General features: G+C 42.8%; 1 protein-coding gene across 5 annotated transcripts in view; it reads left to right on the top strand.

Annotated features, from left to right (window-relative positions):
* Positions 1-14,253, top strand: part of Rsu1 (Ras suppressor protein 1) — a 248,280-nt gene that overhangs the window by 205,829 nt on the left and 28,198 nt on the right. Inside the window, exon 9 of one of the 5 annotated variants that reach the window (XM_039096064.2) lies at positions 292-14,253. This exon is cut by the window's right edge and continues 21,199 nt beyond it. The exons of the other annotated variants lie outside the window; for them this stretch is intronic. Coding sequence (XP_038951992.1) covers position 292 — 1 coding nt within the window. The 3' untranslated portion in view covers positions 293-14,253. The remainder of the gene's footprint in view (positions 1-291) is intronic. 5 annotated transcript variants of the gene reach the window in all.

Here is a 14,253-nt window from a genome sequence, read left to right as displayed (position 1 = left end):
ATAATAACCACTGAGTTAACTGACCCTAGGAACTTTTCTCAAGAGATGTCCTTTAAAATACTGCCTTATCAATAATTAAGCCACATTTTATTAGAAGTTTTGTGACTTGCCATTACTAACATGGACACAGTCCCCTTCTACTTCTGTCTCTTGTTTCTGAGCAGAAAGTGAAGTTTGTGTGTCTCTCATTTTTTACGTCTGTAGTTCTAGCCACAGGGACCAACATATGGAAGTCAAACGTCAACCGGTGTTTGTTGGATAAGCAAATAGGTGACTCTCTCTCTCCAACAGATACTGGTGACATTTAACAGATGGAGAGACGAAAATTATGCATTGGAGTGATTTGCTGAAGATCACACAGTGAGTCAGTGGTGCGATGGAGCCCCAGCCCCATTTCCACACATCACTTCTGCACTTGGTGTAATGATGTTGTTCACTTCCCATTCTCCTCCTCCGTCCTGTCAACCTGCTTCAATGTGCACGCTCCCTGTCTCTGTATCCTTAAGAATGTTTAGCTTGTCTATAAATACTTGACCTATGTGTGTAAGGGAGATCCTAGAAGCAGCAACCCTATCTGAGCTGATATCTCTATGTAGTACCTGATATAGCCCGGTGTAATTTGGCACTAAGGATATCCTCAGCTTAACAATGATATCTGAACACCTAAAGAGGAAATAATGAGACAAACTGTGGAGCAGAGACTGCCCCACCTGGGGATCCATCTCATATACAGTCACCAAACCCAGACTATATTGCGTCTGCTAAGAAGTGCATGCTGACGGGAACCTGATATAGCTGTCTCCTGAGAGGCTCTACCAGAGACTGACAAATACAAAGGCGGATGCTGCCAGCCAATCGTTGGACTAAGAACCAGGTCCCCAATGGAGGAGTTAGAGAAAGAACTGAAGGAACTGAAGGGGTTTGCAACCCCATAAGAAAAACAACAATATCAACCAACCAGACCCCCCAGAGCTCCCAGGGACCACCATCTTAAGAGCACACAGGGTTGGACCTATGGCTCCATCCACATATGTAGCAGAGGATGGCCTTGTAGGGCATCAATGGGAGGAGAGGCCCTTGGTCCTGTGAAGGCCCATTCCCCCAATGTAGGAGAATGCCAGGGTGGGGAGGTGGGAGGGAGTGGGTAAGTGGGTGAGGGGAGCACCCTTATGGAAGCAGGGGGAAGGGAGATGGGATAGTGGGCTTCTGGAAGGGAAACTGGGAAAGGGGATAACATTATAATATAAAATTTAAAAATCCAATAAAAGAAAAAAAAAGATATATAGGAACTCTACTAAGAAGCAAGCTTCTCCTCCCAGACATAGCCTATGTCTTCTTCTGGAAGGAAAATTAATGGCATTTGACAAACTTCAAACATATAGTCTAAAACACATAAAACCTCCTCCCTTCTCAAAGCTTTACCTGTGTGTGTGTGTGTGTGTGTGTGTGTGTGTGTGTGTGTGTGTGTCTGCCTATGTGTAACTGTTTGTGTGATGGAAGGATGTGTGTATGAGTGTATCCAAGGAGGCTAGAAGCTGGAGCTACAGTGACTGAGAATCACCCAATGTAATTGCTGGATCAAAACTGAGATCATGTAGGAGCAGTATGCACTCTTAATCACTAAGCCATCTCACCAACCCCTGCCTCCCCCTATCCCCTTTAAACTTGTGATTTCAGTTCCTGAGTTCAATTTCTACAATACAAGTGGCGGGTATAAAGAAGGAAATCATAGACACCTAAAGCTTGGGACCCACCATTTCAAGGTCATATCCACACACCTGGGACAAGTCGGGATAGCATGCTTTATCTTAAAACTCTATGTAATCTAGCAGTACCATCCCTGGAAATGTATGCGAAGGTCCCAGAGGAAGAACTCCACGGAGGTACCCGCACACGGCTGCCTTTGAAACTGCCCGAGTATTCACCAACAGGCAGGTGAACAAGAAACCAGGGAACAGATATACAGGTAGACTTTTATTCATCCACAAAGGAAACACAGGTGTGCTATTCGTGGGGAAATGGATGCAAGTGGAGACCCTCGGGTTAAGCAACTAAGCCACGCTCAGAGAGAAAATTTCCTCTAATATGTGGAATTTAAATTTTATAATTTTCTACATATTAATGCATGTACATATCTTATATCCACGTGTGTATATGGCAGAAGTAGAAAGAGGACTATCTGGAAGGAAGAATGGCACAAACTGGAGGGAGAGAGAAGGACAGAAGTGTACAGGGAATGAATATGGATAAGCGCATGAATGAAAATGGAGGTATAAAACCATTATTTCATACCACAAATATTCACAAATAAAAACTACATACCTCTATACACATGTGTGTATATATGTATACACACACACACACACGTGTGTGTGTGTGTGTGTGTGTGTGTGTGTGTGACCACAGATTCAGAATGCTCATGAAGACATTTGTGATCACATCTGAATAGCCCTGTTCTCCTCTCCTGACCTTCCAGGTCACCATTACCTTTACTGGCATCTGTGTGGTTTCAAGACTCACCCTTAACTCATTACCTTCCCTCATTTTTCTTACCAAGGGAATCCCTGTCCTGCTCTCTGTGACCTGCATTCCCTCTGCCAACACTTTTCTCCTGCTGTCACTGCTGCCATCTACTCCCTAACTTGTTTCTCCCAACTCAGTCTGCCTCCCAGGAAAAGTATTCTCCTTTGAAAACAATCTTTGCAAGGATGCTCTTAATCCGTTCAACTGCTCAAACAAAAAACCATGAGCTGAGTAGGTTATAAACAACCAAAGTTTATTCTTCCATTGTGGAAGCCAAGAAGTATAATGTCTGATTAAAACGCAGGCATACTTGGGTCCAATTCTGGTCTGTAGCCAGTGTTGCTTCTCGTAATTTCACGTGTTAGTAGGGATGGTGGAGGTCCCTGGGATTGCTTTCATGGAAAATACTCATGACATTTAATACCCTCCTATCCTCATGATCCAATCACTCCCCAAATATTTCCCCTTGGTATGCACCCCCTTAATTCCTTTCGTGCCTAAGTGTATCACATTTCCAGGGTCACCCTAGTTTGTCTATGTAAGCATATTTTCTAGTTTTCACCATGACATTATTTCCCTCAGAATGGCTGGTTTTCTTGTCATCTCCCCAAACCAAATAATGTGAATTTTGTCTTTATGAGCTCCAGAATATTCTATTGTCCTCTTGGCCTACTGAAATCAGTCTGGGCTGGTACAGCAGCATGACTTTGTACATTGCCACTGTACACCTGGAGGAGATTCTGTCTCCCAGGAAATGCTTGGCAATAAAATTTTCTCACTACAACTTTGTGAAACAAGTAGGGAGAAAATAATCTTGTCTCATAGAACCCAGAGATTTGACTATGTATTGCTTGAAGTATGAGGCAGCTGTGAACAACAAGGAATTATTGAATCCAAAATGTTAATGCTGCCATAATTAGAAAACCCTAGCCTATTAAAAATAAATAAAAGACTTTGGGTCAAAGTCATATATGGTGATGCATACCTGTAAGTCCAGCCTCTGGGAAGCAGAGGCCAAAGGATCATGAGTTCAAGGCCATCCTCAGCTACATAAGAAGTTTAAGGTTATCCTGAACTACATGAAAGTCTGTCTCAACATACCAAAGAAGTGAAGGGAAGTGGGGGTGAGGAGAGAAATGAACAAGAGAAAAAAAGAAAAAGAAAACAGTAAAAGAGAAGCAAGAATGAAGGGAACCGTGTGAGAGAAAAGCTGATAGCTGAGCTCCTGTATTAGGTAATGTAAGGGGCCACAGCACCTTGAACACTTTCATTTCTTAGCTCTTATAAATGTCCTATACATCTCATTAACTCAGTCAATCTCTTTAACTTAGTAGTGTAATTCCATTGGGAAAAGTGTCGTAAATTTTTAAAGTAGGGCTGGTAGGATGGTTCAGTGGGTAGAGATGCTCACCACCAAGTTCAATGGCCTAAATTAGATCCCCGTGATCTACTTGGTTTAAGGAGAGAACTAACTCCTGAAAGATATCCTCTGACCTTCACCACCCTTCAGTTTAGCTAACTGCAGAAGACTTTCATTTCATTCCAATTGTTTTAGTGGTGGTTTGAATAAAAATAGCTCCATAGGCTCATTTTATTTGAATGCTTAGTTAACAGGGACTGGTGCTATTTGAAAGGATTAGAAGGATTTGGGGGTGTGGCCTCATTGGGAGAAGTATGTCACTGGGGGTGAACTTTGAGATTTCACAGGCCCAGGCGAAGCTGGATCAGGATGTAGCTCTCAGTTACTGCTCCAGTGCTGTGCTCCCTACCGTAATAATGGACTTAAGCTTCTTCAGCTGTGTGTGAGAGACACAGCCAGAATACAGCAAATACAGAGGCGAATGCCAGCAGCAAACCACTGAACTGAGAACAGGACCCCCATTGAAGGAATCAGAGAAAGAACTGGAAGAGCTTGAAGGGGCTCGAGACCCCATATGTACAACAATGCCAAGCAACCAGAGCTTCCAGGGACTAAGCCACTACCTAAGGACTATACATGGACTGACCCTGGACTCTGACCTCATAGGTAGCAATGAATAGCCTAGTAAGAGCACCAGTGGAAGGGGAAGCCCTGGGTCCTGCTAAGACTGAACCCCCAGTGAACTAGTCTATGGGGGGAGGGCGGCAATGGGGGAGGATGGGGAGGGGAACACCCATAAGGAAGGGGAGGGGGGAGGGTTAGGGGGATGTTGGCCTGGAAACCGGGAAAGGGAATAACAATAGAAATGTAAATAAGAAATACCCGTTAATAAAGATGAAAAAAATAAAAGCTTCCAGTTATATGTTTTCTTTGGTAAGAGTCCCTTTTGTCGTGGTGTCTTTTCACAGCAATAGGATAGCGACTAGGATATCAACCTAATAGCTGCACATAAGAACAAGTAGAACTTATACTTATGGATTCCCCTGCATTGCCACCTGGTGTAAGAAGAGAGATAAAGGGCCAACAAAGTGGCAATTTATATTGTCCCAATGTACCTTTAGAATAAACCAGCTGAGGAAAGTTAAGGCAGCAAATGTGTTGTCATTCTTGGATAAACAAAGAGCACAGTGATTGGCTATACCCAGGACTCTTTATAGCAATATAATTCCTGCAACGCTTGGTACCCTTGAGCATTCGTGGGCCATAAAAATGAAATGGCAAGAAATTCTGCAGTGGAATGAGTAACCATAATTGGAAGTAACTTAAGTAGAAGGGGGTATGAAAAGGTGGCTTTTATTATTAATTATCTTCCTTTTATAATGTAAATGCTTACTTGTAACATAGGTATCTTTTGATAGAAGTCCCGGACTTTAAAAATAGTCCTATGAGCTAGTTATAAACCGTGATCATCAATTTCTTGCTGATCATTCTGATTAAGAAAATGATTCATGTACTATATTTTTCATCTCGGATATTTTTCAAACGTCACTTAGGCCCCTTAAGCTTAAAAACCTTGCCATCAGACGCTCTACACAGTAAATGTTAAACTGACGGCCCAAATGTTATGAGTGGTGCCTCTTAGGACAGATTTGATCTGCTTGAAGGTAGGTGACATTATAACGTATAGTCAGGGTGTCAGGAAAGGGACTTGGTATGCAACTTGATTTACTTAACATCTTTGTCACTTTATAGATTGATGTTTGATTGATGACAACATTAATATAGAAAGTATGTTAATATTAGAACAGGCTTTAAGATTACCTAGCAGAGGTCTCTCTCGCCCCTCTGATTGCTATATTTTGCAGTAAGATGCCCCAAGGATACAATGCATCTTGAGGCTTGCTAATCCCTTTGATGTAAGCATTCTTTAAAAAACAAGAAAAGGTCCTTTGTTTTACTGAAGTATTCTTCCCATACAATGAAATGTGACCATTCAAAGTATACATCTCAATAACTTTAGACAAATTTATATAACCACGTTACCACCATCAAAATCAAAATATAAAACATTTTATTATCCCAAAAGTCCTCTTTAGTCTCAGCTCCCACCCTCCCTCAGCCATAACCAACCAAGTAATACACGATTTTATCACCATGAATTGGTTTTTCTTTTTTCATATTTTTTACAAAGATGTCTGGCTTATTTGACTCAACAAAATTCTCTTGAGACTCACCCCACATTACCGCATGCATCAGTAGGATCCTCTAGGTGAGGCAGGAGGGCTTTCAGTTTATATTAAGTAGACACTGTGAGATTATCAATATGCTTTATATATGCATCAGTAAGACTTTTTTTTTTCCGTTTGAGAAAGAATCTCACTAAAGTAGCCAGGGCTGGCCTTGAACGTGGGATATTCTCACGTCAGCCTTGTAAGTGCTAGGAGTACAGGCATGCTTGATCACACCCATCACGGGTGAGTTTTTGCTTAGACACATGATTCTACTTCTCCAGGGCGCATGCACAGAAAGAGTGTGGTAGAGTTATGGTTTGTACTAAAATGCCTGCTGTGGCATCTCTCTAACTGAGGGCTCCTTTGAGGACACTGAGGAGTGCTGGGAGGACGGCTCTGGCTAATGAAACCAGGCCATTTGAACCGGACTTTGAATGGTTCCAGTTACACTTTCTCTACTTCCAGTCTGAGTCATAGGAGCAGACTCTGCCCCATCTCCGGCCACTGGGCCATGACAGAGCCATCTCCCTCTACTTTGCTTTCTTTTCTATTATGGACTTTAACTCTATCTTTGAGTTCCAGTAAACTTCCCATCCTTGAGTTGTTTCTGTCAAGTAATTTGGTCACAGAGACACTGAAGCAATGAAAAGAGTTGGGTACGGTAGTGAGGTACAGCATAGCCGTGGATTTAATTTCATAAAAACACTTTCGAATTTAAAGTTTGACAGTTTTATATCCTCACCAGCAGTGGACAGAACCTAATATCTATATCTATATCTATATCTATATCTATATCTATATCTATATCTATATCTATATCTATATCTATATCTATATCTACATCTATATCTTCATCTATATCTATTCCTATATCTATACCTATACCTGTACCTATACCTATGTATATCTGCCTTCACTTGATGCTCCCATTTTTCAATTTTTGTCATTCTCGGTGTAGTGTAGTGCAGTGCAGTGGTACCTGTCCATGGATAACAGTGAATGACTTTGCACATCTTCTCCTGTGGTTATTTATCTTGCATGGGCCTTCTTCTAACTGTTGCTGTCTTCAGTCCATGCATTTATAAGAATACTCAAGTATGCCAACTTATATTATATAATGCAATTTTTTATCTTCAGGCTGAGTCTTGCCTTTTTTGGTTTTTTTTTTTTTTTAACACTATCATTTGAAGACCCATGTTTGTGCATTTTGAGGGAAAGGGTTTTATTTTATGTCTCTTTCCTTGTTTCTCCCACATCTTCAAACTCTGAACACAGCTTTCTGAGCACAAAAGTCAACCCCATAGTGAGTCTTCATTTTACTGACAAACTGAGGAGGGGGGGCGAGGGGACACATTAGTTCTGAACTTAGAACTGTTTTAAATACTGACATTCCGATCCCTCTGAGTAAATTATGCAAATGTCTAAAAGCAGACCATGAGTTAGAAAACACTAGAAAAAAAAATCGTTGTTCCCAATTCGTAGGCAAATAATAGGAGGAGGCGTCAAGAACTGAAGACTATGTGGCCCGAGGTAATGAAAGTGGCCAGGGCCAAGAAGGAACACGGTGAGACTAATTGGTCACAGTGATGCGTCTAATCCAAGCCCTTTGGGGTCCATGCCTATTGCTCGAGCCCACTGAGCTAAATAATTACAGGAAGGCTGGGGCCTGAAGAGATTAACCCAGGTCCTCGGCTACTGACTCTCTTCATTTCAAATTGCTTCCTTACTGGCTTCTTTGTCTCTGTGTATCTTCATTCAGCTGCGTTTGGTTTGTGGTTCTAGTTCTTTCCACCTTCCTCCTCCTCTTCCTCCTCTTCTCCGCCTCCCTTTTATTCCGCCCTCCCCTCTCCCTGCTTTTATATCATTAGCTGAAGCTGATTCTCGTGTTGCGCACGCAGGTAAGCTACATTTGCTTTGTGCAAACGCTTGACGGTGGTAGAGCCTAAAGCAGAGGCCGGCTTCCACTTGAGTGCTACCGGTCACGGTAATGGCGGACATTCAGGCTGTAGCGCTGGGTCCACAACTGAAAATATCAGGTCTAGATATTGTTCTATTATATTGAATTTATTACAAATGATCATTTACCTCCTTCTAAGACCTTGACAAGGCAGCAGCTCCCTGAATAGATATGAATTGTTAACCCATGCAAACTGCATAAAAATAATACACACCCTACCTCTCATGTGGATGAAGTACCAAACCCTTAGGACACCTGAAAGAATCTGTATAAATAGGATCTTTCTGCTCTCACACCCATTGATCAATCACTCACGAGTCCTGTGTGGCCTCTAAGATTTAATTGTTTCTCTTGTTTTCTTGCCAAGCCCCTTCCACGGCTGCTCCATCACTCCACGTGCTTTTTTCTATTCTTTAGTTGACTCCCCAGCCATCATCCTCTTCACCAAAAAAAGAAAGAAAATGAGCATATGCTTGAAATAGACTCAAATATAAACAGTTTTAAAACGTAATTTAACCCCAGTTGGGTCCAGCTGGAGCACAGCCGGCAGTGACAGGAGCCTAGCACAGCTGTCCTCTGAGAGGCTCCACCCAGCAGACAATGGAAGGAGAGACAGAGACCCACAACCAAACATTAGATGAAGCTTGAGGAGTCTTTAAAGAGTTGGGGGGAAGGATTGAGGGACCCAAAGAGGACAGAGACTCCACAGGAAGGCCAACAGAGTCAACTAACCTGGACCTCTGTCTCTGTCCCAGAGACAGAACTGACAACCAAGGAACATACACAGGCTGGACCTACGCCCACAACAAATAGTAATGGAAGTGTAGCTTGGTCTTCATGTGGGTTCCCCAACAACAGGAGGGGGTGCTGTCCCTGAATCTCTTGCCTGCCTGTACATCCCATTCCCCTAATGGGGCTGCCTGGCTTGGCCTCAGTGGAAGAAGATGTGCCCCGTCATGCAGTGATGTGTGTGTGTGTGTGTGTGTGTGTGTGTGTGTGTGTGTGTGTGTGTGTGTGAGAGAGAGAGAGAGAGAGAGAGAGAGAGAGAGAGAGAGAGGAGACCTAGAGGGGGGCTCCCCCTCCTCAAAGAAGGAAGGGAGGGAGGAATGAGGAAGGGTCTGGGTGAGGGTGAGGACTGGGAGGAGGGAGGACTGATATTGGAGTGTAAAGTGAATAAATAAATTAATTTAAAACACAAAAACAAAAAATTAATTTAAAGGCAACTAACCTAAAATTAAGAAATAGCATCCTAGGCTGGAGAGATGGCTCAGCCATTAAAGGCTAGGCTCATAACCAAAAACAACAAATAAAATCCTCCTCGTTTAACATTACTTCAGATATTGTTTACATAAACACATAAACATCTATATATAACACATTGTTAAATTCAGTAAAAGACATCCATATTTTATATAGCTATATATGCATAATATATGTTACATTTAATATATGCATATTTAAAAGTATATGCCAAGTATGATATGCTCACATGCAATCCCAGAACTACAGACACTGAGGCAGAGGGTTAGTAAATTTCAGGCCAGCCTGTATTACACAGTGAGTTTCAGTCTGTCATGAGTGTGGGGTACTTAACAAGGATCTGTCTTAAAAAGAAAACAAAAAGTATTTGTGAATATGTTTTTATACATATTTTAACACAAAGGCCATTTGAAAAAACGCCTTAACATGGCATTATATTCTATACTGCTTAAATGGCTTGCATTTGTTTCACTTAATTTTAAAAACCTGGGTAAATAGCATGGCACAATAACCATGAGGGGCAGAAGTGGTACGCGTACCCGGGTGGAAACCAACAGCTCTCTGATTGGTACTACAAATCTAAGCTAAATACTCGTTGGCAGTTACGTCACGGTTATCGGAGGAGAATCTACAACTGCTCATTCACTAAAGCAGCAAAATCCCTAACAACAATGTATAAACTTTTGCCCTTATAACCACAGACAAGTCAGCAGCTTTATTGGGCTATAATCACCCTCATCGATCTGCCCACTTGCAAGTAGGTAAAAGCATGAAATTGGTATTTTGCCATTCAAACACCCATGAAACCGTGCCCACAGTCAAGAGCTTCAATTTATCCTGATCTCGCTACAGTCCCCTCTGGTACCTCTGCAAATCCTTCCTTCTTCTCTCTGTCTCCTGGCACCAGTCAAGGTCGTGGACTTTCTAAGAGACCAGCTCACGAGTCCTAGAGTTTGGCACAGCTGAATTGCAGTGTGTGCTCTCTCTTCCTTTTCTGGCCTAACTTACTTCAATCAACACGGTTATGCTGCGCTTCCCGACCCCACTGCACACGTCGGCTTAGTCTTTTTCCTTTCGCACACTATTCCATTGCGCCATGAGCCGCAATCCATTTATCATGCCTGCAGACGGTTGCTTGAGTTGTTTTAAGACCAGATATGGGGAAGGAGGAGTAATACACACACACACACACACACACACACACACACACACACAGAGAGAGAGAGAGAGAGAGAGAGAGAGAGAGCGCAGATATTTGATAACAAGAGTTCATCAAGAAAATATAGACAATTCCCCAAAATTCAATAAGAAGAGAGCCATCGTAACTTTTTTTTCATCTTTATTAACTTGAGTATTTCTTATTTACATTTCAATTGTTAATTCCCTTTCCCAGTTTCCAGGCCAACATCCCCCTAACCTATCCCCCTCCCCTTCTCGATGGGTGTTCCCCTCCCCATCCTCCCCCCCCATTGCCGCCCTCCCCCATTGTAACTTTTAAGCTATACATTTGTTTTCAACACAGCCTGTTAACTCCTTGCCATCAGTGAGGGGGCTCCCAGCTACTCACCCTCCTACACGTTCTCCTTCCTCTCTTTTGTAGTTACATTACTGTTTTGCTTGCTTGTTTGTTTTTAAACATCCACGCAAGGCATGGAGCTCAGGTGCCCAGGCTTATAATACATCAAGTGCTTTATCGACTGAGCCTTTTCCCAGTCCCTACTCATTCCTTTGATTAAACAGAATGTATCTCACTTGTTGTTGGCCCTCCAGGCTGAACCGACTGTAGACCAGGTGAATTGCGCAGGCAGTGTTTTAAAAATGTGTGTGTGGCTACCACAGTACACATTCCAAACAGCTCAAAAAGGTGAAGGAATGATGTCATATTAAAAATTATGAACTGATTGAGCAAGCACATCACACTTACCCTTGACAAATGAATAAAACTCTGATACACCTTTTGGTTGTTGCTTTGCTTCCTCCTTGACGTGAATGGAAATATCAAGTGGCATTTGGGTCAGAACTATGCTCACTTGCTTGTCATGGTCCTCTCTTGGCATGCACAGACAGGGCTCCCTCAGCAGCACCATAGAGAATCACTTGGCCTGAGTTTGAATCTTATCCCCTCACAGAATTATCATGCAATCAAGTGGCAGATATTCTGCATCAGATGTTGGCTTGAACCAGAACATCTTTTACAAGTGGTCGTCTTGCTCCAGTCCCAAGGTGAGCCATGACACATGCTTATTTACACAACAGTGCCAACGATTTTTCCTAGCAACACCAAGAAAGGCACCCTGTGTACATTAGAACTCACTGGTGAGGACAAGTCTATAATGACCTGCTATCCATCCTCAGACACTCTTTCTTTCTAGGCTTCTGATTATGAGGTACATCACACTGATAGGTCTCCCCTTCCCTATCTATCCATGGCTACTCATGGGTAAGGCATCCGGCTAGCTCTTGTGATCCTTTTGCATTCCAAACAGTTGGTGTCATGAGAAACAAAGAGTTCACCAGAAGTATTAACCTAAGGTCCAGGAGATGGTTTTTATTACAGAGAGAGAGAGAGAGAGAGAGAGAGAGAGAGAGAGAGAGGTGTTAAATAAAAGGTCAAGGCAACAGTTTCCTTCTAGTTGGATTTTTGAACTCCTACATCTAAGCATTTTTTTTAATGTGTAAATTTAAGCCTTCCATCAAAGCCTACCATCAAGGGACGGTAAAGTTGACATTTTCCTCACAGTCTTAGGATATAGTTCCTTTGAGGAATTACCTCTTCTTTAATGCAGGATTCGTCAGCATGGGTAGATGGCTGGCTTTCTGAAATGCCTTGTCTCCATCGTATGAGAAGCAGGACATGCATGCATCGCTGTTTGTTTACACTGAGATGGGTGGATTCAGGCCGCTGGCGCCAAGTTTCAACTGAAGATAGGAGGTTGATGAGGAAGATATAGATTTCTCCTTCAGGGTCCCAAAACTGGCTCCAATCCAGTGCTAAGAACCAATGATACCAAAGATTTATGGGGTCACAGGTTAAATAGTTAAATTTTTCTGGAAGTTCCCCATTATGTATATTTGGGTACCAAAGCTCTCAGTGTGCTATTTAGCTGAATGTAACATCTCAGAAGTTCATTACTGACCTGGTAGTATTAAAGCACTATGGCTAATAGCCTGGTGGTCACATTTTACAAAGACAATTTCATATATTTAAAAAGAACATATGCACACGTGTGTATCACATACAAAACTAGCAAGATGCTCTATTAACAAAGACCTTGAGGTCAAACCAAGAACCAGAAATGATTTGAAACATTTAAAGGATGTGATCTTCAATGAAATGGGTGACTTACCCCAATGTAACTGATGATGGATTGTAAGAGCTTACCCTCCAAAGAGGAGGAACTGAGCTTAATCCCTAGAACTCCAGTAAACAAAGCCTATTACGGTCACACATACCCAAAAGATGCTCCACCATATCACAAAGGCACCTGCTCCACTATGTTTATAGCAGCCTTATTTATAATAGCCAGAAGCTGGAAACAGCTCAGATGTCCCTCAGCAGAAGAATAGTACAGAAAATATGGTACATCTACACAATAGAGTACTGCTCAGCTATTAAAAATGAAGACTTCACGAATTTTGCAGGCAAATGGATGGAGCTAGAAAATATCATCTTGAGTGAGATAATGCAGACCCTAAAGGATATACAAAGTATTTAATATTAGCCCAAAAGCTCAGAATTCCCATGACACAACTCACAGACAAGTAGGAGGCAGAGGGAGGGAGAGACCTGGGAGAGAGAAGGGGGGAGGCAAAGGGGGGTCAAGAATAGGTAAGGGAAGAGATGGGGGAGAAGTCCAGAGGCCAGGAGAATGAGTAGAAATATGTAGCAGTGGGAGGCAGTGAATGGAGGGTGACCACTAGATAGTCCTAGATGCCAGGGATGAGAGAGGCTCCTGGGACCCAGTGGGGATGACATTAGCTGAAATACCAAATAGCAAGGAGATAGAACCTGTAGAAACCACCTCCAGAAGATAAACATGGCCCCCAGTGAAGAGATGGGGCCACCCAACTCAAAAAAATTTAACCCAGAATTGTTCCTGTCTAAAAAAAAAAGAGGGGGGGAACAAACGAATGAAGCAGAGACTGAAGAAAAGGCCATGCAGAAACTGCCCCACCATGGGATCCATCCCATCTGCAGACACCAAACAGAGACACTGTTGCTGATGCCAAGATGTGCTTGCAGACAAGAACCTGGCATGGCTGTCCTCTGGGAGGCTCTGCTAGCACCTGACTAAGACAGATGCAGATATTCACAGACAACCTTCAAACTGAGCCCAGGGACTCCAATGGAAGAGCTAGGGGAAGGACTGAAGGATATGAAGGGGATGGCAACCCCATAGGGAGAACAGTATCAACTAACTGGACCACCCAGAGCTCCCAGAGACTAAACCACCAACCAAAGAGTATACATGGAGGGGCTCCATGGCTCCAGATACATGTGTAGCAGAGGATTGCTCCATCTGACATCAGTGGAAAAGGAGGTCCTTGGTCCTGTAGAAGCTTGATGCCCCAGAAAAGAGAGATGCTTGAAGGATTAGGCAGGTGTGGGTCGGTGGGGAGCACCGACCTTCTTAGAGGCAAAGAAGAGGGGGATGGGGTGGGGGAGTTTGTGGTGGGGACTGGGAAAGAGGACATTTGAAATGTAAACAAATGACACTTTAGCACACATATGTGCATGTACACACACACACTTATACATACACTACAAACACATACAAACACACTCACTCAATCATACACATATACAAACAGACAACACACAGAAACATACACAAACCTGCACATGGGCACACACTCACACACTTATACACAAACTAGCACTCTCTCACACACAAACATCCACTGGGCACACAGAAACACAC

The sequence above is a fragment of the Rattus norvegicus genome, chromosome 17, assembly GCF_036323735.1.
Source record: "Rattus norvegicus strain BN/NHsdMcwi chromosome 17, GRCr8, whole genome shotgun sequence".
In the NCBI taxonomy this organism is placed as follows: Eukaryota; Metazoa; Chordata; class Mammalia; order Rodentia; family Muridae; genus Rattus; species Rattus norvegicus.
This window is presented reverse-complemented; position numbering and strand designations above follow the sequence as displayed.